Here is a 27,962-nt window from a genome sequence, read left to right as displayed (position 1 = left end):
AATCCTGAGATTTCATTTTGATCATGTCAGAATGGAACACGTTGAGATTTCAAAATCAAACATTTCAGAACTTTTCATTGTGCGAGTCGTCTCTGTATTGCAATTTTTATCCCAATTGGGGATGAAAATAAAATGTCAAAATATTGAGTTTCCTACAGGATAAAAATTCCTTTTTTCAATCTGCTCTGCTTGGAACCCATATTAAGGAGGCAGCTAACAACAGGAATCTTTCCTTTTTCCAAGATCTTTTGTGCTAATTAAGTTAAACACAGAGGGTCAGATCTTTAGCTAGTATAAATGGAGCTGAGGATCTGGCCCAGACAGACCACATGGAAACCCATGGATGAAATAAAGGCCAACTTTGATAGTGAAACTCAGGCATCGGTCAATGGATCAGGGAATCAGGGTGCTAGACACCAGACACGCATAATTAAAAAACGACAATCCCTGCCTAAAAGTATTTACAGTCTAAACGTATGAGGAGAGGCAACAAGTGGAGAAAACCAGGGTAATGATGTAGTAAATCATGCAAAGCCCTAATTATAGACAAATGTCTTCAGAGGATTGCATGATGTCACCACCACAGAAACCCTCAAGTCAAACTTAAACCCAATGATAATAAAAGGATGGGGAATAGACGAGGAAACTGAATTGTTCCTCCTGTACTTCAAACAAACCTCTGAACACCAGTGACTCATTAACTCAAAGCTAAGGTGAGGAAAATTGCTCTATGGTCCCACCTACAGGGTAAAAAACCTGCAAATCTTATAATAATACTAAGCATAAATACAATGCTCTCCCTCTTCAGCGCTATGCAACATGGTTTTGGGTGATACGTACGAAAGGGTCAGTATCCCCATGCTAGAGATGGGGAAACTGAGGCAGTGAGGTTAAGTGATTGTCCAAAGTGACATGATTGTGTCAGTCCTGATGCATCTTACTAAGTAAATTCCCAGGGTATGAAACCGATGCATGTTCCTCTTATGAGGAAATAATTATCCAATTCTGGGGATGGTGATTATTTATGCCAGCATGGAGGCAAACTGGGCAGCAAGGGATGAGTGTGAGGAACATGGAAGGTGACTGCACATGGGAAAACGTTGTGTGTTTGTACAGCACCTAGCACAGTGGGGCCCCGGTCCACAGATAGGGTTACTACCGGAAAATAAATAATAATGATTCTGGATGGTGATAAGGGCTGTAGAATCAAGAGGATTCAGTAGCAATGCTGGGGGAAGAATGAAGAAGTTGGGAACGTGCTTGGGGATGGGAAAAGTCCATGTGGGGGCACTTGCTTTGGAATAAAAGGGGCCTATAAGAGTGTCCACGTACAGATTTGTACTAAAATAGCACAAGGTGTGACTTACAACCCATTTAGTTATTTTGGTGCTAGTCTGTGTGAGGACAAGCCCTTATTTTACGATAAGTGCAAGCAATCCAGTTGACTTCAGCGTGGACGACTTCATGTGCTAAAAGTTAGGGATGTGCATAAATGGACTTGGGCCTTAGAAAGGAATTAAGGGCCTGCAAGACAGCTCCCTGAGGACATCTTTCACTGGGGATGGGATGGTAGAATCTCCACCTGTCTTATTTGTTATAAAAATAACCAGACACTTTCTCCTAGTGTAGTTTCTGTTGGCTATTGTTTATTCACCTTTTCCATTTCTCTGTTACATGGTTTTGTATAGTGCCTGCTAATAGTTAAAAAAATAAAATAAAAGCCTTATTACATAATCAAAGAAAGTTTTAATCAAAGGTTGATCGATACAAGTTTATTTAAGCCTTTAGCATTGAATATATTAAAGCAATGTCTTAAAGTATCCATTATTCTTAACTTTATCTGAACCAGGCTATTCTGAAAACCTATTAGGATTCCCTATAGATATTCATCACAAAATTAATGCACAGTATAACACTGTTGGATAATAAACTTTACCCTTGTGTTTGCATAGAGGAAAGAATGTTTACTGTAAATGGCAACAAAAAGAATTTAAAACTTGTGCAAAAGCAGTGCAATCACCCCAGGCATTTGACAGGTTTGAACACCGGCATTCTGCACTCAGAAGAGGCCCCTTTTGTCCTGGAATCAGGAAGCGTCAGACAAGCACATCAGAGAAACAATTCAGGCTCCCCTCCATCAGTTTCCTTAGAGGATGCACATAGATGGTTAAACTCATTCCTGAGACATGTAAAGCCTTCACTGGCTTGGGATAAAGGGTGAAGGAAGGAGTCAATTTTATTATTAAGTTAGATCCGCAGTCTGGTAACCGTGAACAAGACTGGGACTTTGAGCTCCAAGGCAGCATATTGTTTGTGGCCTTAGGGTTAGTGGTCTCAGCTCTGCTCTGAAAAATAAAACATCTGTAACAGAGCGGGTTCTGCAAAGCACAGACAATTGGGAACTGCCGTTCTGCAATATCAGTACTTGACTAGATCGGAGCAACAGAGCACAGCAACAGCTTTGTTCTGGAGTACTGGTGTCGCACTCGATCCAAACAACTGGTTACAGGGACTGAGCTCTTTAACAGTGCCCATATTTGGCTGAAGATAAAGGACACAGCTGACAGGGATGGATTATTTCAATAGTACTGGTTGGCATCTGACCCAGCTTGATGATGGGTCACATCACATGGAACAGATGGGTTAGCACAGGGGCCCCCCACCTTTCTGTGGGAATAGCACATTCCTATTCCCAGAAGACCGCGACGGGCGCCAGACACCCCGCCGCTGAAATGCCGCCGAGAAGCGGCAGCGGAAAGAAGCGTTGCTGCCAAAATGCCACCAAGAAATGGCAACGCTTCTCGGCGGCATTTCGGCAGGCGGCTCTCCGGCAGCCACGCTCAGCAACGGCATTTTGGCGGCGCGGTGTCCTGCAGGCATTGCACCCGCGGGCACCGCGTTGGAGACCCCTGGGTTAGCACTACAGTACTGGTGCCTAGTCCAGCCTTGCTAGGGTGATTTTACTAGGATCTATATCCCTACAGTATTGGTTATGATCAAGTCTGTGCTATCACACCTGAAAGAGGAGCTATACACCTGCTATACAGCACAAAGCAGAATTAAGAATTATTCCAGGCTGTGGCAGTACATATGATCATCATACACCTGCTTATCCTCAAAGGTTTCATCACAGAATGGGCAATCCAGAATGTGGCTTCGCACATGGTCCTCGTACTGACGTGGCCCAATGTCATCAGAAAAGACCTCATGACACAGGGGGCATTTCTTCACAGAGGGCTGAAAGGTGAATACAAAACAATGACATATATATAACATTATATATATATATATATATATATATAATGCATCCGATGAAGTGAGCTGTAGCTCACGAAAGCTCATGCTCAAATAAATTGGTTAGTCTCAAGGTGCCACAAGTCCTCCTTTTCTTTTTGTGAATACAGACTAACACGGCTGTTACTCTGAAACATATGTAACGGAGGAGGGGAGGTTAGCAATAATCAGTTACAGGGCAGGCTGCTTTAGTTTCTAATGCTCCACAGGGTTTTAAATGTTTCCATGCCTCAGTGACTGGCTCTGTGAGCCTAAAAGCTTCTCAGAACTGCTTTTGCTTTCTACCCTACCCAGTATGTGTCCATTTCTCCATTATGAAATACAGCATCTGGCAGCTGAATTCTGCTCATTCCAGCTTCCACGCTGATGTTGCCCATGGCTGCAATTGAGTTCTAGCAGAGTTCCCTTGTTCCTGCTTAGCACAATCATTAATTCCCCCAGCTTATTCTGCAATATACAGGGCTCCATTCCTCTGGTCTTGGAAGGTAGAACCCACTACCTTGACCATAACTAAAAGCTTATAGAGGAAACTGGCTATGGAGCTCAATTAGACTTCTGCCTTCATAACACTAAGCAAAATCCACCAACCACTTTACTCACCACGTTCACAGCACTTGATTCTAGGGAGTCTGCAAAAGAACAGAAAATGCAAGTCTTAATCATAGCCAAAAGTAAACTGTTTGATGTGGTGTAGACCTGTTATTCTTGATTCTTCTTGAATCCAGATCTAGCTCTGAATCTGGAAAGAACCTCCACATTTAAGACTCCAGAACGCTGAACTGAGGACATGGGACTGGCTGCATTGCGGCTGGGCAAACTGGTTCTCTTTCTTGGCAGAAAGAGAGCACAGTGCTAATCACTTAAGTCAACTCTCAGACCTGATAGAGTTTTGGAGCTGTCAGGGCATCTTCTGAACACATGGTAGGCAGCACAGACATTCTGTTGAGAGCTTTTTTTTCCTACAAAACTCCATATCAAGAGGGATGACAACCTGCTAAGACCCCCACCACCACATGGGGAGGGGGAGGTCCCTCCTGCCAACAAAGAGTGAACGGACAGATTCCATCTTTTCAGGAGCTATGGGGAGGAAGTAGATTTTCACCTTCTGTCTCTCACTGGCCAAGAAGAGGTAGGAGGACTGAAGAAAGGATCTTCAGGGGGTGGGAGCTCCCAACTCTATTCATTCTTAATTCATCTCTGATTCTAGCCCAGTTCCTTGATTAGGGTTCTCCTGCTCGGGAGCAGTCAGGATGTGATTAGATAGGACCCATCCCGTTTGGTCCCTGCGAGCCTCTGCATAGCATGCCAAGTAACTCACTATAGTACGGGTTCCCAAACAACAGGTTTGCGCTTTCTGGAGGCCGAGTTGGAACTTGTGCCAATGGGACAGCAACCCGGGCAGAATAATCCGAGCTCTCAGAGAGGCGCATCAGCAGCTCGTTGTTCTCTTGCCTTAGTCTCTGCAAAGGGACAGAAGAGCAGAATGAAGTTCCAGGAACTCAGGGGGCCATTTCAGAGAGAAGCCATTTATTATTAGCCATGACCATTTGCACTGATATAGTTCCTCTCACCTGAGAATCTCAAAGCACTTCATAAATCCTTTTCAGTAGGTCAGGCTTATCCCCATTTTACAGATGGGGGAAACAGGCAAAGAGAGGTGAAAACACCTATTTGATGGCCCATGTAACACAGGAGGTCAGACCTGATGATCATCGAATCATAGACATTTTGGGCTGGAAGGGACCTTGAGAAGTCAAGTCCAGCCCCCTGAGCTGTGGCAGGACCAAGTAAACCTAGACCATCCCTGACTGGTGTCTGTCCAACCTGTTCTTAAAAACCTGCAATGACGGGGATTCCACAACCTTGCTTGGAAGCCTATTTCAGAGCCTAACTAGCCTTATAATTAGCAAGTTTTTCCCCAATATCTAACCTAAATCTCCCCTGCTACAGATTAAACCCTTAACTTGTTGTCCTACCGCCAGCGGACGTGGAGAAAAATTGATCACTGTCCACTTTATAACTGTCCTTAACCTATTTGAAGACTTTTCAGGTCTCCCCTTAGACTTCTTTTCTCAAGACTAAACATGACCAGGTGGTTTTTTTTTTTTTTAACCCTTTCCCTCATAGGTCAGATTTTCTCAACTTTTTATCATTTTGGTTGCTCTCCTCTGGACTCTCTCCAATTTGTCCACATCTCTCTTAAAGTGTGGTGCCCAGAACTGGACACCATGATCAAAGCAACCCCTTCTGCCCTTAAAATCTATGACCAGCCTAAGGTCATTCAGTTTGTGGCAGAGCTCTGAACAGAACCCCGGAGCTATTCTTTAGCTAATAACTCTGTGAAAAGACTTTGTGTGGTTTGTTTGCAAACACTGGGTAGGACCACTGAATTCCATGGGAGCCGTTAGGCCAGTGCTGAGAGCATCTGAAAAAACCCCACCAACTCATCTGATTGCATTTTAGTAAAGCTTTCTTCCACAATTTCCTTGTCAGGCAGCTCTTTTTAACTATTTTCTCATGATTCTCTATTTCATAATAATGGTTCATTATTTATGAGCTCCTTAATAAGTCTCAGCAAAGCCTCTTACAGCTTTTTGTTCAACCACCTTGCCTAACTCTGAACTGTGTTCAGTACCACTGCTAATGAAAAAAGAAAAGGAGAACTTGTGGCACCTTAGTTAGAGACTAACAAATTTATTTGAGCAAAAGCTTTCGTGAGCTACAGCTCACTTCATTGGATGCATTCAGTGGAAAATACAGTGGGGAGATTTATGCATCCGATGAAGTGAGCTGTAGCTCACGAAAGCTTATGCTCAAATAAATTTGTTAGTCTCTAAGGTTCCACAAGTACTCCTGTTCTTTTTGCGAATACAGATTAACACGGCTGCTACTCTGAAAACTGCTAATGAAGACCTCTTTGCGCTGTGAGGTTGGTAGTGCGGGTGTGAGTTTCTCACCAGATTTTTCTCATCAATTTCATCCTTTTTCCGCTGAAGAATCTGAAACAAATGGTTCTTCTCCTCGAGTTCCTTTGCTAGATCACGGTTTTGATGCTGTGAAGCAAAAGCATTAGGTTTGTCAGTGATGGGGAATCACCAAAAAAAAGCTGTGAGAGCATCAGGGGTTGCTCAGATATCATTTGTTTCTTATGCCTGCATTTGTGTGTGTGTGTGTGTTTCAACAATAAATAAACATTGACCTTCAACATGAGTCTGACCATGTCATATCTAACCAACCTAAGTCACCATTGCTTCCAAAATAAACCACTCATGGTCTGTATTTCCCTCATTACATACATAGCGATACTGTGAGTAGGGATGTAAAAGTTTACCCGATAAGCATCGGTCTTATCGGTTTTGGTTATCAATTAAACTCTGCAGCTGGACTGCGCCCACGACTCCGCTGCCACCACGGGACTGGCAGCCGGGAGGGATGCCCTGGCACGGTGGAGCCGGCCATGGGGATCCCAGATGCGGGGTGGCAGTGGAGCTCCGTGGGGGTGCGGCAGCACACACACCCCCTGCACCCCTAATTCGCTGGTTGAAGGTTTAACCATGTAACCGATAAAATTTTAGTCGGTTACACAGTTAGTTTTTTTTAACCGCTATTTACATCCCTAACTGTGAGTAATGTTTTCTACCATCTCTGGTTGTCTAGAAGCTTCCATCATCTTGGCAAACAGTGACCTGGCCTTGGCTATTCATGCCTTTGTTACCGCTCAGGCTGGATTACCGCAATGCAGCATACCTGGGCATGAAGCCTTCAGCCCTTAGGAAACTTCAGCTGGTAGAGAACACCACAGCACATCTCCTCAGTAACACTGGCTACTGTGAACTAAGATTGCCAACCTTCCAGGATTGTCCTGGAGTCTCCAGGAATTAAAGATTATGTCATGTGATGAAACCTCCAGGAATACGGCCAACCAAAACTGGCAACCCTACTGGGAACACATCAAACCTGCCCTCAGCTCCCTACACTGGCTTCCCATAGAATAGCAAATCAAGTCTGAGGTCTTGGTTCTCATCTTCAGGGTGCTCAATGACCTGAGCCATGGGTATCTAAAAGATTGCCTCAAGCTCCGAGCTCAACAACTTTGCTCCTCAGGCACAATGGAACTTTCTACAACAAAAGTAACAGTTTGTGTGTGCAGGAACAAGAGCTTTCTCATGGCTAGTTGGAGCTTGTAGAGCAAACTCCCCCAGGACTAAAGACAAACCTCGCCCCCTTCCTCTCTAAGTGCAAGGCCTGTTTCTTTGACGTGACCTCTCTAACCTGCCAGCTATATTCCCTTCATGATAAAGAAGTGTTCCATTCTGCTGTATTCCCATTGACTTTACATTCCTTTCAGTAAAATATTGGCCCTCCCTGAATCCCAGCAACACCTTGTCCTCTATACAAGCACAGATTTCATCCCCTCACTTTTCCCTCTACTCTTTGGAGACCATCCTCCACATCCATCCAAAGAAAGACATGACACCTGCTTATGTTGCAGATGAAGAGCCATGCCGGCCTCTGTCACTTTCAGATCCTCCAGACACTGTTCCAGCTTCTCTTCCTGCTCCTTCTGCACAGGACCACAAATTTCAGCACCATATGCAACAGTGAGCGGGAGCCGCATATAAATAACAAAAGGAACACCAAAGAGAAGGGAGGTCGGAGGAGGCATGGGACGCGCACACAGCCAATCAACTCATCCCCCACAGAAAATGGATGCTTCCCACTGTTTCTGGCTTTCTTCTGTAATTTAGACCCTCTCTGCTCCAAGTGCATCTGTTTGTAGTCACTTCTATTAAATGGCTTTGCTAAACTAGGATACTATAGATGAGTAAAGGGACGACAGAGAAGAGTTATAAGGGTGTTGTTGCCCCTCCATCAAGCAGTAGCAGATGTACAGGGCTTTGTAAACCAGCTTCCCACTGGAGCAGAAATCAGCGATGCAGAGTTTGGGTATATTCCTAGTATACCTTGTTTTATTTACATGTATACACCAGTCCTGGGACACGGGAGGTCACAAACAGAACACAGACAATCCTCTCTTTTAGAAATCTCAGCAAAACACAAATCCCTGGCTCCCAGGGAGCAAATCTGACCGAAGAATTGACACTAGTTAGAGATTAAGGCAGGGAGCAAACTCTCTTGCTGCTTGCAGCAGCTCTTCCAAAGGAACTGAATCACAACCACCAACCATACAAGTGTTTTCCCCCCAAGACTAAAAACTGGTTTGCACACTGAAAAAAGAGCACCTGGAAGAAAAGACTAATGTGTAACAGCACCGCCTGCTATAACAGGGGCAATCCCTTCCCCTCCATCACCTAATTCCCCTGGAGCTTCCACAAAATCACCTCCATCTGCTCACTGCTATGGGCTGCTCTCTATCCCTCCACCCCAGCTCCCTCATGCCTCAACGTTATTGGGGAAGGCTCTACCTGTTCAGTCACAGTAATGCGTAACTGACGATTCTCCTCCTTCAGATGCTCCAGCTGCTCAGTCTTGTCATGGTCCATCTGAACCAGGCTTTCCATTTCCTTCTCTTGATTCAACACCTGTGACTGAGGTGAAACAAGAGTGGATGAAAGTGATGGCCCAACAGTTCATACAGGACAGAAGGAAGCACAGGCAATTTATAATGCAGCAGGAATGTCCAGCATGAAAGTAGCTTGGCAAAGTCTTACCAAGCCATAGATCCTAATTCCAAACCCCGCCCTATTCACATGGCTTTTGGGTGTGATTTGCATAACTGCACACTAGTGGTAAATACCCTGAAATGTTGACCTGATTCAGTTGTAGAACAAATGTCTGGAAACCAATTCCAGTGAAACATTTTTGGAACCCAATGAAACTTTTGGAAAAGTACCAATCTGGAGACAAGAAAGATGATCCTTTGGCTGGGAGACAAGAGAGTTCAGTTCTATTTCTGGCTCTGCCACTGATTTTGTGCATGTCCTTAGTCAAGTCACTCAATCTCTGTTTCCCCATTTGTAAAATAGAGCTAGAAATGTGAGAGCAGGTAAAAAAAAATTTTGATGCAACAATTTTCCATCAAATGCCATTTTAGTGAAATTGGAATGTTTCAGAGGAGTCATATTGGATTTGATAAAATTTTTCTTGGAAAGGTTCGTCAGGACCAAGATGGCATTTCTGGTCGGGAGGATGGGAAAGCTATGTAGCCTGGTGGGTAGAGGCTCCATAATCCAGTAGTTCAGACACTGGCCTGGGTCTCCCATGTTCCCAGCCTAACTGCCAGGATACAGAGAGTCAGTCTCTCCTTTTCCTTCTGATGGACAATAGCACATTGTTTGAAACCTCTCTGTGTTTCATGAAATGGAGTTGTTAGTTTCCAGCTAGCCTTACCACTTACATACCTCATAGGGCTCTTGTGAGAATAAACCCTTCCACATTCATAAATCCCTTTGAGATCCTCAGATAGGAGGAGCTAGAGGAGTACAAAATCTTTATGATGAACCTAACATGGGTGCAGAGGGGAGGTGTTTTGGGGATGAGATGAAAAATCTGCAATGATTCGCTAAACTTCCCAAATACAGCATTTGTTAGGAGCTTCCTGGAGCTTACGTTGTCATGTTGTAGGTTCACATTTTCCTAAGGAAACCATGGAATCACTAGGAACAACTCAGACACCATCCTAATTTGCTACAGGCAGCTCCATTCCCAGCCAGACACGCCAAGTACTACACAGATTGCAGAAGCAGAAACAGACCGCGCCTTGCTTACCTGCAGCTGGTCCATGTGATCCAGGGTAGTTTTCAATCTGTTTTCCAGCTGTTCCTTCTCAGATGACACTTCTTGGTTGTGCTCTTTGAATCTGCTCAGAGCAAACCAAACTGTAACATTTTCAGCTGCATGTGGCCCCCCAAATTCCCCCTCAGCACCAGCCCTTGGTAAACCGCACCCGCAGCCTTCGTTTCTCAACCTAATCAAAAGCTTATCTTGTCCTCAGGCAGGTTCAAATGGAGTAACCCTAGATACCAAAGCCCTGCTGTCTTGCTCAAACCTTTACATGAAGTTACCAGAGATTCCACAGCCCTGTGGGTTGCTTTCCCCTCAACTGACGCAGACAGCTGAGAGCTTATCATCCGTGGATGCATTCCAAGAGTCAGTTTTGCGCAGTCACCCTCACACATCTGGTTGACTGAGGGCCTGTGAATGCCATACCTAGATCAAAACCCCCAGGGACTCCTTATACTCTCACTCACAGGGTGCATTCTGTGTATACAGTCACTGGCTTTCATCAGCACGAAACAAAAGAGGAAACCCAACCCACTGCGCCTGGGAGCTTCCAGGAACTCCCATTTGCAGACGTATGATGTGAACACTCACTGCTGCAACTCTCTCTCTTTGCAGCCATTCTGCTCCGTCAGCCGCTTGTTCTCCTCTTTCAAGAAATTTCCTTCCAGCTCCAATTTCTCACAGCTGCTCCTCAGAGACTCCAGTCCTTTCTGCAGCTCCTGAGTGCAGGAAGGTAAATGGGAGTCAAACCACAGAAACAGCCATCATTTTTGCTCCCCACTGTATCCGCACGTCCTTTTGAATGCAACAACCCCAGACAACCCTCCTGAAGGGAACAAGATTTTCTCTCTCCTTTCTCTTCTCTCTCTCATGAATTCAGCTCCAGTTTTGCTTAAATTGGGGCCCTGGACAAAAGAGGAGGAGGAGGGAGCAATAATAGGCAGGTCAGATCCAGAGCTGGCCTTTGGGGTTTTGGGACACGCCTATGAAATCATTTTTGAGCACTCCCCTTTCCCAAACGTGACCAACTCCAGCCCATCATGACCAATCTGCTCTGCACTGGGTCAGCCTCAGGATTTGGGAGAGGGTTGGAGAGATCGTTTTTTGGAGATACACGCACAACTGACTCTTTGCACACAAAATGTCGGTCAGATCTCTCTCTCTCTCTAAATCTTTGGACCTCACCAGGCTCCGGCTGCAGAAATGAAGCCCAGGTGCTCGGTCCTTTCCACCCACGCGATTGGTTTGTATTTTCAAGGCTTTTTGCCAGGAAAGGGCCTTGAAACTCTTTTTGTTTTGCTTTTTAAATGGACGTGGAGATTCTCTGTTACATTGAGGGTTCCCCCCAAATTCGGAAGGCCCAGGAACCCAGTTCCACTCAGAACCTGTCTAACTGCAGAAAGAAGCTCGGCACAGAGCTCCCATCAGTTCCATTCCCACATGCAAGGTGCTGGGGCTGCAGCAAGACTGTTCCACAGAGATCAAAGGGCATGGGGCGAGGGAAAGAAGTGAGGGGGAGATTTTCTCTTCTCTTTGCCCTTTGGGACTAACCCTGAGAAGCATTTACCAACCCCCTCATTGGTTACAGTGGGAGATACAGTTGCTCACATTTCTCTAAGGTGAAGACCTTAAGTCTATCTTATTCTCCCCACTCCACTTTCTCTGGTCTCCCCCTTTTCCCTCCTCCATGTCATCCCAGTTTCCAGCTCATCTGGTCTTTTACCTTATTTTCCTTTCCAAGTGTTAGGTTCTGTTCCCTAACTGAAGCCAAATTCATCTGGGCAGAGCTCATCTCTCCGGCCTGTAGCTCCTGAGCTCTCCGCAGCTCCAAGTTCCCAGTCTGCAAGAAACAGACTTCTCCCTCTAACTCCTTCATCTTCTCCTGGAAGCACATAATGGGTATGTATAAGCCTGAGTTGTCAGCCACAGGGCCTCTGAATTCCTGTATTATCCCTTGTCTGTACCTGTGCCAGCCGGAGCTCCTCCTGCAGACCCAGGTTCTGCTTCTGAAGACAAAGGCAGCTTTCCTTCAGTTCCTTGTTTTCTTTAAGTAAATCCTTGTTTTGTTGCTCAATCTCCTCCACTTCTCCCTTGTAAACAACACAGACTTGTTCAATAAGAATGCAGTGTGTAGTGATGAGCAAAGGAACATAAGCCCTGCAGAAAACCACAGTATATTCTTCCCTACCCCTTCACTGACACCAGGGAGACTGGACTTCCCTTTCAGTTTCTCCTGGTGCTGCCAGAGCTTGTCCAACCAGAGCTCAAAATCAAGCTCCAAAATACTGCACACACCAGGCCTGAACCTCCAAGGCGCTCAATGCCCTCAATTTCCCCAGAGGTCAGTGGGAGCAGAGGGTCTTCTGCCTCTTGTAGGATTAGGCCCATGAACTGACGGATCTGCACAACCACTAACTTCAGGCGGCCAGCTGAGTCCTCGATACAAACAAGCACCTGCTGGCTACCCAAATGTACCCTTGATCATTTCCTGGCACAGTATTACCTGCTGCCACAGCTGCGCTTCCACCTCCACCCTGATAATACAGGAATGGTCCAATTTCTACTTTTGGGGTTGCAGGGAGCAACACTTACTGAGGCTTTTGGAGACTGAGGCTCTGGGAGACCTCTAAACCCCCACCTCCCCCAGCCTAAGGGAAGGAGCCACTGGACCCAGGCGTCAAGAGATTACGGGAGACAATAAATGAAAAAACAGACAGGAGTGAGGGTCACATGGTCTAAAGCAGGGATCCAGAGGGGGACACCGAGCAGAGAACCCCAGACAGCGCCCACTGCCCCTTGAAGACGTCCAGCGAGCCAGTGGACACGGCCCAGAGGAACTCTGCCCAGAGACTTAAAGGAGGATCAGAAATAGGCCGCCCAGTCACAGAATACCTCCCTGTCCAGCTTCCTCCTCCTGGTACAGTGGACGGCCACCTTGGCCAGTGCCAGGAGGAGATCGACCAGAAGGTCTTGCGACTTTATGGGGCCACAGATGAGGTGTGCATAGGTCTAGAGAAGTGCAGCCAGAACTTAAGGAGAAGGTCCTGGAGGAGCCGGAAAGGGGACTGCAACCTGGTGTGTTTGATGTAGGTGAGCGCCAGGGTCTCCCTCTCACTGCAGAAGGGGCAGGTGTCAGGGAAGGTAGTGAACTGCACCAGAGACACACCCAGGCTCAAGGCTCCCTAAAGGACTGCAGGGAGCAGCATCTGAAAGAGCCACAGATAGCTACAGGCCACATACAACACACCACCATGTAGCCCAGCTAAAAAAACAAACAAACAAACAAACAAAAAAACACTTTCCACTTACACAGCACCTTCATCAAGGGACTCAGTGGGCTTTACAAAGTCTATTAGTCCTCAATTTACAAAGGGGTAAACTAAGGCATAAAGCGATAAAGGAATTTGTCCAAATAGCACAGTCTGTGGTTGACCTGGGGACATAACCCAGCAGTCCTGATTTCCAGTCCTCTGTTCTAGCTATACTACATTGCCTCTTTTAAGAAGAGTCTCCTTAAGTCCAGTGGAAAACTGAATCTGACAACAGTACTTCCATAGCACCTAGGAACCCCAATTATGGGCCACGACTCCACTGTGCAAGGTGCTGTATAAACACAGAACAAAGCGACAGCCCCTGCCACAAAGAGCTGACAATCTAAGTTGGCTGTCTGACCCTCCACCCAACACTGAACTTTTTAATTGACCCCAAGGCCAATTTCTGCAAAGAGCCCTAAACAAGATAATTTTGCTCAGCCTGACAGCGGGAGGGGAGGGGAAAAAACTTGTTCTTCTGTTTCAGTTCCAGATCTCAGTCTGTAAAACAACAACAGACCTCAAACTGTTACCCTGACAAGGAGATTCTGCTACTGGAGACGAATAAAATGCCAGTTTCTACCTCCTGCTTGCCAAGCAGGAAAGATTTGTCCTAAGCTGTCCACTCTAAGTTCTACCAAGCTAGGGAGGAAGTGAGGTCTGGTCTTCCGAGCAAGAGACTGGGAACCAGGACTTTTGCGTTCTATTTCTAGCTCTGTCAGTGAGTTGCTCTGAGTCTTCTGGCAAGTTCCTTTACTGCTTTGTGCCTCAGTTTACCCATCTAGAAAATGGGGATAATATTTGCTTACCTCAGAGAGAGGCTGCAAGGGCTAATGAATGAACTTTTGCAAAGTGTGTGAGATTCTTGAGTAAAAGGTGCTATAGAGTGTACATTATTGGTACAATATTTCATAGATTTCATTTCATAGATTTCACAAGGCTCAGGAGGGATCTATAAATCATCTCCTGATCTCCTATATATCACCAGCCATTAAATTCATCTATGTGCTGAGCCCAATAACTTGGATTAGACCACAGCTGTTAAATGTATAGCCCGCAGGCCATTTCATCCAGCCCTCAGACTTTGAGCCCAGAGTCCGCACTCCGGGAATGTGATGTGCAGACCACACCAGTGTGTTGTGCTGAGACTCCCCCATGTAGACCCTGCTAGCGTGCATTGATGAGAAATGGACTACATCAATGTGCGCTACAGAAGATTTAGTGCACACCAGCCAGGATCGCATGGGGAAAGTTAACGTGCAGCACACTGGTGCACTCGACAAATGCGAGTCCCAGTTCAGTGCTGTAGTCACTGGACCAGGATGTGTTAGGGAAAAGAGAGTCTGAACAAAAGATAAGGTCATGAGAAAGCAGGAAGAGAGAGGGAACATACCTGTGTAGTAACCACCAGGATATCATCCTCGGTCTCTGCCCGGAATTGGAAAGGTACGCTGGCGCCACGGACCACCCCCTCCTCGTCAACGTAACAGAACTGGTAATATTCATCATCTTTTGGCAGGTAGTAGGCTTAAAAACAAACAAAAAACCCCACCATAGGGTGTTTTTAATTACTCAGGCCTCTTGTCAACTGTACAGCACAGAAAGCCCAGATCTAACCGACCTAAGACGACAGAATACAAAGCAACATACACATTATAGGGCCAGCTCCTTGTGCGATCATCTATAGCAGTGCAAAGTGAGCGTAAAACACTGACACTTTGCACTGATGTAAATGACTCCTCAAGGAGCAGGTCAGTGACTCCCTATCATCAGACACAACTGAACACAGTACCTGCAAGGGGGATTCTCACCAGGGGCTTTTGCTGCACTGATAACAGCGGAAGAGGAGGCCACAGGACGGCATGTGCCGTATGGATGTGTCTCCGTATTAGCAGGAGGGGACACTCTCTCCAGGCTGAACTGCACTGACGGTATATTCTTGAGGTGACCTTATAGCCACAGCTCCTTGAATGAAGTTTACCCAAGTACGGGACAATATTCCTATTCAACAGTTGTACAGCTTCAGGTGGTAACACTTATTACTGGCATTTAGAGCAATTTGGTACATGACCGTGCATGTGCGAACTGCCCATCCCTTCCCAACTGACCTCGAAACTGAATTTGCTGCTGCACGACAGAATCACCGCTGAGGTCAACCGGGAAAGGAGCCCACATGAAAGTGTAATATTCCCGGGTTGTTTTCCATCCCACCTGCAACAGCAAGATAATTATACGGTATCATACAGCTTATTGACGTTTCTCCTGTGACCATTCACAGAGGGCAATATTGTAACTTGGGCTGTGGGCCTGCACTAAGCTGTAAGAACCCCCTTTACACTACTATACCAGCTACCCAGATCTTGGGTCCATGCACATGGGAGTAATCAGGGCTATTTGCCAGCTTACCCTTCCTTGGAGCAAGAGGGAGGGGAGAGGTGGGGAATGAGAGGCGCTCTGGAGAAGGAAGAGTGTTGAGGGCAGATGTGGGCACAATGCACTACACGACGCCTATTCCTCACTGGCCCTAGGAAACAGGGCACAAGTCAGATTGGCCCTGAAACAGCTCTAATTTCAGGCTGGCCCCTCAGCAGTCCCAGAATACAGGAAGTGCAAAGGTGGCTCAATGCTACGTTAACCTCCCCTACTCCATTCCTGCTCCCAAGTGCAAAAAGGGCGCCACAAAGAGTCAGGTCCCATGTCTCTTGTTGCAGTACAGACACTGCAGCATACAAGTTAGCCCCTGAAAAAGAGCTGCGACTCTGTTCTTCCCAAGTCTCAAACCCTCCCTTAGGGATCAAGCGTGAAATAACTGGAAATGTCCACACCAAGCCATTCCTTTCGCGAGCGGCCACCTTACAATACATGGTGGCTAATGGTTCGGCGCACACGCTTACCCGGAAAATGCCCACCCAGTCCTTTCTGCGAGGAGTGATGTGCTGCGTGAGGGTATAATAGCAGGTTATGTCTCCTCCGGGGACGTAAAACTTCTCCACGTTATTAAAGATAACCTGGGAGAAGTGGCAGTTGTCCAAGAAGACGGCAGAAGTGGGAGGTTCATCTAAGGTCTCATCCATGATGACGTTCTGTGAGAGGACAAGAACAAAAGCGAAGAGTAAGACAAAACCTTGCAGCCTGTGGTGCTGGGACACAAGAGACTCCTGGGACCTCATCCAAAGCATTCTTAGCACCCGAGGCTGGTCAGCATGAGAAATGCAAGACACGCGCTCACACCAGTAAGAAGCAAATCCAACAGCCTTCCTATTTTTTCATTAGCAATTCACCATAATGCTTTAGCATCCAAATCCAACACATTTTGTGTCATCCTCATCTTTGTGGCTCAACCTCATTGTTAGGCTTGGCAGAAATCAATTTTTATTTATTTATTTGTAAGTTTAACAGATAATATCGATGTTTATTTTTAAGCCTTTTTTATTATCATCTCTCTAAATGTTCACAGTCACAGGAAGTTATGGGCAGGTCAGACAATAACTGTTTAAACAACAGGAGACATCGAGATTCAAAAAGTTAAAGCTTTATAACCATTAAAGCACAAATGGTCAGCATCACATATCAAAATATACAAAACCAATATCCTTAAATCAAACTGCAAGAAGTTCTCAAGAAACATTTTTCCTGCTTTGCCTATTTGTAACTTTCAAATATCGTAGATGGGAATATTTTTGAGTGGGGGGGATGTGTGTGTGTGTATACAGTGAAACTGACGGTTACCGACACTACCCATTAGAAATCTAATGGTTCCAAGCCTACTCATTGTGCACACCTCCCATGCAACATGATCCTTGCTCCCTAGGTGGCAGTAGTTCGCTCTTAAGGGTCTAAACCAGGGGTGGGCAAACATTTTGGCCCGAGGGCCACATCAGGGTTGCAAAACTGTATGGAGGGCCGGGTAGGGAACACTGTGCCTCCCCAAACAGCCTGGCCCCTGCCCCCTATCCGCCCCCTCCCAATTCCCACCCCTCTCATAACCCCCGACCCATCCAAACCCCCCCCGCTCCTTGTCCCCTGACCGCCCCCTTCCTGGGACTCCCCGACCGGCCCCCCTGGGACTCCCACCCCCTATCCAATCCCCCCCCGCTCCCTGACTGCCCCGCCCCCTATCCACACCCCCACCCCTCACAGGCCCCCCGGGACTCCCACGCTTATCCAACTCCCCTGTTCCCTGACTGCCCCTGGGACCCCCCTGCCACTTATCCAACCCCCCGGCCCTGGCCCCCCTTACCATGCCACTCAGAGCAGCATGTCTGGCAGCCGCACCACCCGGCCGGAGCCAGACACGCTGCCCTGCAGGAGCACGCAGCCCCGCCGCCCAGAACGCTGCCTGTCCAGCGGCGTAGTTGCAGGGGAGAGGGAACAGCAGGGGAGGGGCCGGGAGCTCGCCTCCTCAGGCGGGAGCTCAGGGGCCGGGTAGGACGGTCCCGCGGGCCGGATATGGCCCACCTCTGGTCTAAACCCTAAGGATGTAGCATTTGCTACTAGCAACCACTGTAGTAAAATTGCCACATGGTTCTCCATATTAAAACACATCTGTTGCATAGCAGCAGCATCAATAAATAGTATAAGAACTCTCACCTGTTTCTTTATTTAGGAACCTTTTAATTGTGCTGTTACAAGTTCAAAAAATAAATTACACGCGGTTACCTGCAAGAGACAGTTCAAAACTATCGACCCGCAACTGTTAATAAAACAGTATCCAAACTACCAAGAACAGAGGCAACATCCAAGACAAGAAACACTCAGAAAACTAAATATATGCCTTACCATCATGCCCTAGAGGCAGCCAGACTCAGGGTCTGGCAGATTGCCAAGGGGAGGGATTCCTTGCCAAGAAAATCCTGCTGCAAGTCCAGGACAGCCCAATTCCAGGAATAGAAAGTAGGCACCTCCCAGCTGATCTTAACAGCAGCTATTGCATATAGGGTAAGAGATGACCTCAGATAAAATCCCCAGAAGGTCTGGGACTGTGTTATCACAGTCTGTGTCATCACCAGCACCAGGAGTTCCATGTGGAAGTGACCTTAGATCAGAACACTGGTCTTCTGTGATCACTTAGAAGGTGGCCAGCTGCATTCTGTGCCAGCCAATACTTCCCGGTGGCCTCCTGGGGCAGCTCTAGATGGAACATATGGCAGATGTATAGCCTGAAGGTGGCAAGGGTGTAGATGGCTGTTCCCAGGGCCGCATTCAGAAAAGAAAAGCTGTAATATCTCGGCCAGCCATAGAGAGAAAGGGGGGCACTATTGGTCCTTATTTTTACTCGGGTATTGTCAGAGCCAGGACATGGGCAGCCTGTGGGCACAGTGAGCTGCTCACTATAGGGGCCAAAGGTCAGAGATCAATCCAAGTCCGGACAAAACTGCAACGTCAAAGTCCATTACAAAACTGAGAGTGTGAGGTGAGAATCAGAGTCAGGCCAGGCCAGGGTCTTTCACTAGGGTCAAGAAAGGTCTTAAGCCAGAGACAGTAAACCAGGGTCGGAGCCAGGATCACAGCAAGCAGTTAGGGCAAAAGCACACCAGAGTCTGCATTGCTCAGACAACTCCCAGACATGGCTTCCTAGCTTATATGGAAAAAGAAAAGGAGTACTTGTGGCACCTCAGAGACGAACAAATTCATTTGAGCGTAAGCTGTAGCTCACGAAAGTTTATGCTCAAATAAATCTGTTCGTCGCTAAGGTGCCACAAGTACTCCTTTTCTTTTTGCGGATACAGACTAACAGGGCTGCTACTCTGAAACCTAGCTTATATGGGGAGTTTCAGCCAATCAGGGAATCATGGAGGGCTGTCACTCATGCCCCTTAGGGTGGGACTTCCTGAAGGGCTTAGCCTCTCAGTTCCTCTTGGTGATAACCCTAACCAGGCTCCTGGTGGCAGTGAGAAAGTAGTACCTACTTTGAACTCTGCAGCCTTGGTTCTAGGCCCATGGGTTCTCACGGGTCTCCTAGTACAGGGATGAATTCACTAGTACTCCAGCTGAGAATTTATTCAGTAAAAGGCGGTGCAGATATCACCTCTGCCCAATCGCATCCACAGCATACAACAAAATGCTGCGGGTAGGTAAGAATTACACGGCTGCTACTCTGAAAATTTATCTCCATTGTTTCCCAGCCTTCCTGATCAAGGTACACAGGCGGACAGCTACAGACTCCATGTTTAAATGACATTAATCACCTCAGCCCCCAAATAAGCACTACATTTCACAATATTTTTTTAGAGTGGGATCTTCCTGTATCTAGCATCTTTCATGTTCAATATGCCTCAAGACACATTACAAAGCAATGACTCAGATGTTAAGAGAGCAAGGACTACGCGGACAAACATAGCAACTGTTCTGCACACAGCACTAGCTCAAAACCACTTGAACCTTGGAACATGTATTCCTGGGAGAGGGAGGAGTTAGCCAGCCTGAGGGCAGGGATCCTGACTCTTTCCGGGCTATGCCATGGGACCTTTAACAGCCACTGTCCTATGTCAGAATTGGGTCCGAGACCAAGATGGTGCAAAGGTTACATGTGACCAGTGTCTGGCTGCAGCCAAATAATGAATTCATCAGCAAAAATGCTAAATTCAGCAGCTGCCCAATAGCAGAATCCATAGGGCCCTGAGTGAGATGGCTGGGCCACTCTCAAACCCAATTATTTTAGACTTTTTGCAGACTCAGACAGGCATTGCTTTACATTTGATTCATGTTTTAGACGTTGTTATAGCCATTACAGATCAAACTTAATTTAAAAAAAATGAAAGCTGAGGTTCTGGAGCACAATCTGAAGCTATGGGTGAATTCCATGGCAAATTCCACAACCACAAAACACACAGGGCTCTGTGTTCGTCTTATAATTAGCAATACTTTGCCTTTCTCTTGTATCTTCCAACAAAGTGCCATGCAAACTTCACAACCCTTCTACGAGAGGAGTATTATTATCCCCATTTTACAGATGGGGAAAACTGAGGCACAGAGAGTTTAAGTGACTTGCCCAAGATCAAACAGCAAGTCAGTGACAGAATTTGGAAGAGTGCTGTATCCCAGTTTCTCCCTGTTCTAACTTCTAAGCCTGCCAGCTGTCTGCATGCGTTGTCCCAGTGCTTCACTGATGCAACGCTGTTTGTCGGCTCATTTCAATCAATAGAACAATAATGAATTAAGGACAACAAAGACGGAGAGGAGGAAAAGAGACATAGGGGAAGGAGGAAATTATAAGGGCATGAAAGAAAGGAAAAAAGGATGAGGTGACAATGTAATGATGTCCAAATCCTGCCACTCATTCCTTGAGCTGTTCATAAGCCATCAGCAGAGAAAGAAAAGGAAAGAAAACATGAGCAATCTGCTACTGCTCCTTATGAAAGGGCCAGTGACAGCCACACCTTACGGCATGCTAACGAGTAACTCGCTGCTGCACAGACTGTGCAATGAACTAATGAGATATTAGTACACCATGCACCCAGCGGGGGAGAAATAAATACCCAATTAAAGATTTCCCTTTTTTACAGTCCATCTCTGAGGGACTGTTGTTGTTTTTTCTTTAAGAAGAGACCATTTTCAATTCTATCATATAAGCACCAGAAATCCTAAGGTAGGCTTGTGTATGAACACCGTTTCCTAGAACTATATGAAACCCTGAATTCTCCTTACTAAGCAAGATGAGGTCATTTAATTGCCATGATTAGAAAGGACAGACCTGCACTCGCACCTCACAGGTGTTAATCAACTAAAGTTATCTGAGAAGAGTTTGAGTCTCTCCAAAATATTCATACAGCCCTCAGGTACCACCTAGATAATAAACAACCAGATTCAAGAAAAAGAGGGGGGCAGGTTGGTCTTGTGGCTAAAACGAGACCCTCAGGAGATTGGGATTCAGTTCCTGATTCTGCCATTGACTTCTTGTGTGACTTTGGGCAAGTCACTTAATCCCTCTATGGCTCAGTTCCTGCTGCAAGAAGAAATCAAAACAAACGTACAAAGGGGGATTACAAGTATCTAGACAGCGGCAGAAAGACTGTTTCCACAAGGACCAGAACTGAACCCTTCAAGAAACCCCTATACCTAGCATGGGTGATTGTTGAACAAGTTAAACCAATTGGTCCATGGTGTCACCAATGAATAAATATGCCAAGGCCTCAATCAGGGAGTCCAGATCCAGGAGAAAAGAAAACAGCAAGAATCATCCAGTCCACAAATTCAGCGCCCAATGCAACCCTCCCATCCCCTCTGATGATCAAATGCTTTGTAAAGCCCTTTGAGATCACTGAATGAAAGAAACTGCACAAGTAAAATCATGACGGCCTTCATGTGAGCAGGAACTCCAATCTATTCTCTCGCTCCAACAACATCATTCAGATACATCAGCCCCTTTCTCCCTCCCCTCTTCTCTGACAGATGATCCGCCACTTATTTTCAAGGATTACTGTAGTCCTAAAGGAGCCTAGTTAGATGAATCATGGGATGGAAAGAAGCAGAAAGCTCAAGCACAAAAAACCCTTTGCCAGCAAAGCTATCAGCAACTCTTGTCAATCTGGAGCAGGGGTAGTCAATAGGCGGACCATGGGTCAAAGCCGGACTGCCAGATGCTTCTGAACGGACCCCAAAATCTTTTTATTTCTTTATCATTTTTTTAAACAATTTTCTCTGGAGTCTGGACCTTGACCAAGAAATTTATACCTTGACAAAAAATAATTGACTACCCCTGCAAATCTGGAGTATAAACCTTACCACTATAAAGGAGGGACAGTTTCTATGTTTTACTTCCTTGACTGCTGTTCTTACGAGGTCATCCCCTTTTCTTCCACTTGAATCCCTACTCTAGCTCGCCGTTTCCTTCAGCATCATGCTCAACCCCCTCACTCTCACCATAAAAGCTATTCATCGTTCTATCCCTCGTATATTTCACCCCCACACCTTTCACTATTCCCCTGCTCACGCAGCCAAATACATGCCAATGCAAGGACAGAGGGGGGCAGAATGTGTCTCCTCTATTCAGCGGCACCCCCTGTAGCTATTGCCCTCATGGGTACTGCAGCAACAGAGAGAGAATGGTTAGGTTTGGCCCAGCTCAGCCCCAATGTGCCCTCTGTGTATTGAGGGGGAGACACTGTGCAGAAATGGGTAACTGGGCCCAGTGAACTCTCTCTCCACTGTGCCAACACAAAATGCATTGACACACCTCTAGTCTCCTTTTCCCATAAGCAGCTCCATGTCTTTTCCACATCAAACCATATGAGTGGAACATCCTCCCTGATCCTGGGTGCCCTGCAGCTTCCCAAGACCCACTTCTTTCTGCAAGGTTTCCAATGCTGACCTCCCTCTTCATCACTCATAGAAACTGCCATATCAGAGCAGACCAACGGGTCCATCTAGCTTCACACAAACGATCACAAACACTGCTTAGGGCAGTTATGAAATCAACTGCCATTTGGGAAGTTTCTCCCTACTAAAGTAAAGGAATTATATCCCTTACACTTTTTTCCCTACCCAATCTTAGAGTGGACTTTCTCATTATTCATATAAATGGATAATCATCTTGTGAAGTCTGCTGAACTCTTGACCTCAGTTGGATATTGTGGCAGTGAGTTCCACAGGCTGATTATGTGGGCATTAGAAAACCTTATGTCCTTTTATCAGTGTTAAAGCTTATTTCCTTAATAGTTTAGAATCACCAATAAAGGTAACAGACTGCTTCCATGTTACCTTATCTATACAGCCCTTTATTTCACATATCCCTTTCACACGCTCTTGTTCCCCAATACTATAAACATAGCTCCCTTCCACCCAAACTCCTTGTTTCCAGTCACGTGCGGCACACGCAGAGTTACCGCCTTACCAACTCAGGCATCACGACCCCACGTGGACCCTGCGACTATTGACACATCGTCCCTTTGCCGTGCGTCACATGGCACAAGTTTTGCAACATTTCAAATGGGGCCCCTTAAGAGATTATTGGGGCAGTGGGGGAAACAGCCCCAGAAAATCTCAGGGTGGGGGGGGGCATTCAAAAAGGTTGGCACTATTGGCCCCTGGAGGATGCTGTGGCCAAAGTCCAGGGCCCAAAGGATCGTTGGGGTGGGAGAGACATCTGACCCATAGAAAGCATAAAGACTGGCCTCTTTCCACTTTTGGTATGGGGCGGGGTGGGAAGACGTGGGGGATTGTGCCGCCCACCTGCCCTTGCTGGCCACATACAGAGAGGCCTTGGGGGATGGAAGTAAGTAGGGGCAAGGGGGTGCAGGGGGAGGAAGGCGGACGGGATTTTGGGGGCAAACCCCACCATGGTGCCCCAAGGTGACACTTTGTGGCGATTCTATGGGGGGGGTCATCCCCAGTGCCAGGCCTTGTGGGGCATGCCCCCCCTTCCACCTGATGATGGAGGGGAGAAACTGCCCGCCCCCTCCAGACCTTGGAGGATGCCCCCAAGTGGGCCCCCCCAGCCCCACTTGCTCTGCGCGCAGGGAAACGAAAGTGAAAGCAGGGCAGCTGCTACGCAGACAGGACAACCAGCTCCCCGGTGCCGCCCCCCCCCAGTATCCCCGGGGGGTGGCGGGACTCACACCCCCCACCCTGGGGAGGGGAAGAACCGCCGACTAGCTCACCGCTGGACAACGTCTCTCTCTCGACGCCTCTCGGACCCTACTGCGACGGAAGAAGAGGAGGTGGAGCCGCCGGGAAAGGGCGGAACCGACTGCTTCCGCCCCTCAGCCCCGCCCGGAATTTTTTCAGCGGGGCACCGCCCCTCGAAGAGGATGCTGGGACTTGTAGTTCCGCTGCTGCTGGGGTGAGGGCTATGCCAGAGGGGACCCTCGCCCCTGGGTTTAGGGGACGTAATGTGGGAGGGGGAGAGGGGGGTATTGTCTATGCGTCCCCCTCTATTCGACATTGGTGAGGCCTCATCTGGAGTACTGTGTCCAGTTTTGGGCCCCACACTACAAGAAGGATGTGGATAAATTGGAGAGAGTCCAGCGAAGGGCAACAAAAATGATTAGGGGTCTAGAACACATGACTTATGAGGAGAGGCTGAGGGAACTGGGATTGTTTAGTCTGTGGAAGAGAAGAATGAGGGGGGATTTGATAGCTGCTTTCAACTACCTGAAAGGGGGTTCCAAAGAGGATGGCTCTAGACTGTTCTCAATGGTAGCAGATGACAGAACGAGGAGTAATGGCCTCAAGTTGCAGTGGGGGAGGTTTAGATTGGATATTAGGAAAAACTTTTTCACTAAGAGGGTGGTGAAACACTGGAATGCGTTGCCTAGGGAGGTGGTGGAATCTCCTTCCTTGGAAGTTTTTAAGGTCAGGCTTGACAAAGCCCTGGCTGGGATGATTTAACTGGGAATTGGTCCTGCTTCGAGCAGGGGGTTGGACTAGATGACCTTCAGGGGTCCCTTCCAACCCTGATATTCTATGATTCTATTCGCTGGGGGAGAGAGGGGTCTTTTAAAAAGGTAGCAGGCCCTATAAGGAGCGATGCTGGGGATTAGGGGCAGGCCATTCAAAAAGGTTGGAGCTATTGGCCCAAGGAGGACGCTGTGACCAAAGTCCAGGGCCCAAAGGATCCTTGGGATGGGGAGGGAGAGACATCTGACCCATCTAAAGCAAGGAGAGGGGAGTGCTGGGCGGGGGTGCTTACTTTTCAAATAAAAGTTTCTAGCCTGCATGGTTATGGAGAAAGCTTGAAAATGTGAATCTTAGAGATTCAAAAACCAGGTTGCCAACTAAAAGACCCCAAAATATAGTCATTCAAAAAAATCTTCATAAATTTAAAGCCTGTTTTATAATGTTATGGGAGGACTTATTCATGATTTTTTAATGCTTCAGATAGGCAATACTGAGGTCGTTCCAGGTATGGGGAATGTCATGTACAAAGGCACAAAGTTAAGAGAGGATGAAGATGGACAGAATACATTAAAAGGTAAAGAACAAGACAGGGAGGATGCTGATTGATGTCCTGGCATATTTATTAGTAGATGAAGCCAGGGACCAATTGGTTTAACCTGTTCATGAAAACAAAGGCAGAGATGCAGATGGAGACTGGAGCTGTTCAGCGCTTTGAAGGCAGGGAGCTTCACAAAGAAGAAGAAAGAAATGGGTTTGACGACAGTTGATGTGGTAAGAGCCAGAGGTAGGATGGGACACCATTTGAAATAAGTGTGAATCTCCCAAGCCCGGGGGCTCACCCACCCTGCCCTCCTGCAATAGCACATCATGGTGGCATTCCTTGCCTTGGGATATGGCTTTGGAGGTCGCAGTGCAAGGAGACTTTGTGGGTCCTTCATGTTTGGAGGAAAGAGTGACAAGGTAGGACCCTCTTAATCATTTAACTGGGCACTGGAAAGGGTGGAACACACCCTATTGCTCAGGCAGATGGCTCCACCCGCTGGCTAGTTTGTGGATTGACAGACAGCTATCTGATAAAATGGACAAGAAACCTGATTGAGAGAGAAAGTGGGGTTTGTTTTTTTCTTATTATTATTCAGTGTCTAAAACCTCTACGCTTTTTGTTTATCAGCACCTATTTAACTCAAGACAAGTTAAAGTATTGAACAGGGAGAAAAATTCTTCAGTGATTGAGGTTTTTCGCTAGGATGAACCCAAAGCCTAACTCACCGGGTCTCTTTCTTTACTCTGCTAGAATGGTTGAGCAGCACCTCACTCTACTTTTCTCCTGTGGCTGCCCTGTTTCCCTCCTGCAGTCTGTACTGATGTGGGGAAAGGTCAAGGTCACTGAGACATGTTAGAGTATGTGAGAGGTCTTTAAAAATCAGACCATTTACTTCTTAATACATGCATGAATTACATAACTCTGACTTAACTGAAAATTTTATATGTGTGTAACTTCTGTTTGTTTTTCACCTCAGAAATATCTGGAACGTTGAACGTATCTTCCCTGGAGGTCTCCTGGAAGGATGCAGAAATAGCTGAGGACTTAATTATAGGACCAGGGATGCTGAATTAAACAACAGCTTTTCTTCCAACTGTTTGCTCAGGTGTTTGAGATACAAATATTAACAAAACAAAGGAAAACCAAGTGTTTTAAACAGTGCATTTTAAAAACCACAATTAGAAGCAACCCGACAAAAGGAAAAAAATGGGCTTCTGACATTTTTGCTTCTTCCGGAGGTGTAAAGAAAATATGAATTAAAAAGATTCTAAAGCACTGGACAGTAGAATTATGAACCTGTCTGTCTGTATCCATATGTTGTCTCTGTCTTATAAATTAGATTATAAGGTTTCTGGGACGGGGACAGTCTTTTTGCTCTGTATTTGTACAGCACCTAGCACAGTGGGATCCTGATCTATAATTAGGGCTCCTAGGTAATACAAATAAAAATTATTAATAGTGTCATCACAGATAACATGGAAAATAAACCCAATTAAGTGAGAGGGGAATAATTTTATTATTATTATTTGGTGTTTAAAACCTCTCAAATTTTATTTGATTTTGTCAGCATCTGTTTAACTCAAACACACAGGAGAAAACCCCTCTTTGTTGAGGACTGATCACATATATACATCCTTTAACTAAAGGCTGAGAAAGCCCCAAGCCCGCATTTCCAAATGACCCACAGGCTATATTTATGCTGCAGTGTAAACCAAGATTTGAACTCAGGATCAAACCTAACTCTTCTGCTGTCTACAAATCGCACTAACCCAGGGCTTGGACCTAGGTTTCCTGAACAGGGGTGGAAGTTCTGACCCTGAGTCAAGGTGGGTTCCAGGGTAGCCCTATTGCTTTGCAAACAGTTGGAAGAAAAGCTGTTGTTTAATTCAGCATCCCAGGTCCTATAATTAAGTCCTCAGCTATTTCTGCACCCTTCCAGGAGATCTCCAGGGAAGATAAGCTCTACGTTCCAGATGCAGCCCCACTGGACTCGTGCTCTGGGAGTCCACCAAAAGTATCTAACAGTTCTATGGGCTGAATTTCTTTGTCATTTGGACAGTCAAGTTTGACCACACTACCACTAACCAAGGTCTAGAGCGGACACATTTTGGAAGGGTGCTAGAAAGTCTGGGATATCAGTGATTGGTCTTGGGCCCGCATGGTTCAACAAACAGTGTTCAACAATTGGTAATCTGATGGCACAAACAAGTGTAGATGCTCAAGCTGTAGGTTAACGAACCCAGGGTGTGCTCATTTGTGTTCTATTACCATGGGCTTACATTGCAGTGTAGATATATCCACAGAGACCTCTGACAAAAGGGAAGCATAACTTTGCTAAGGAAAAAAAGTAGAAAATAAAATAATTATAAACATTTCCAGCCTTTATTATGCATCATAAAAAGACAGATCACCTTTAAACATAAAATAGTGAAGGGTTCAAACTCCGATTGAACTTGAACCCATGACCTCAGGGGCCTCAAGTTCAAAACCAGGCAGAGAGTTGTGCAAGGAAAACTGTTCATATATACGACCACTCATGGGCCCGTGGTTTGAAGCCAGGCCATAGTAGCCACTGGAGACCCTGGGTTCAACTGGGAGGCAGCTGCTGGGAGGTGAAGGGGCAGGTTCAAATCCAGCCCAAAATAGCTTGCGGTGGGACTTGGGTTCCAATCCAGCCCCATATGGCGGATGAGGATCCCAGATTCAAATCCAGACCCGGACAACTCCTTGGG

General features: G+C 46.5%; 1 protein-coding gene across 2 annotated transcripts; it reads right to left on the bottom strand.

The window, feature by feature from the left end:
• Positions 1–1,626: 1,626 nt before the first annotated feature.
• Positions 1,627–24,079, bottom strand: CALCOCO2 (calcium binding and coiled-coil domain 2). Of its 2 annotated transcripts, XM_077806253.1 has the most exons (14): positions 23,948–24,079; positions 16,244–16,432; positions 15,458–15,560; positions 14,743–14,876; positions 12,003–12,128; positions 11,762–11,920; positions 10,630–10,757; positions 10,024–10,114; positions 8,721–8,843; positions 7,772–7,858; positions 6,252–6,347; positions 4,613–4,754; positions 3,895–3,923; positions 1,627–3,237 (listed from the first exon to the last, which is right to left on the bottom strand). In XM_077806253.1, the coding sequence occupies exons 2-14, from the start codon at positions 16,421–16,423 to the stop codon at positions 3,067–3,069; spliced, it is 1,569 nt and encodes a 522-aa protein (XP_077662379.1). In that variant the 5' UTR covers positions 16,424–16,432; positions 23,948–24,079; the 3' UTR covers positions 1,627–3,066. The 2 variants fall into 2 exon arrangements, with proteins under 2 accessions (XP_077662379.1, XP_077662380.1); XM_077806254.1 differs by lacking the exon at positions 7,772–7,858 and having other exon boundaries at positions 23,948–24,078.
• Positions 24,080–27,962: the final 3,883 nt, after the last annotated feature.

Source organism: Eretmochelys imbricata, chromosome 27 (assembly GCF_965152235.1).
Source record: "Eretmochelys imbricata isolate rEreImb1 chromosome 27, rEreImb1.hap1, whole genome shotgun sequence".
Lineage (NCBI taxonomy): Eukaryota > Metazoa > Chordata > Testudines > Cheloniidae > Eretmochelys > Eretmochelys imbricata.
The sequence above is the reverse complement of the archived record's forward strand: the minus strand, read 5'-3'. Positions and strand labels throughout refer to the sequence as shown.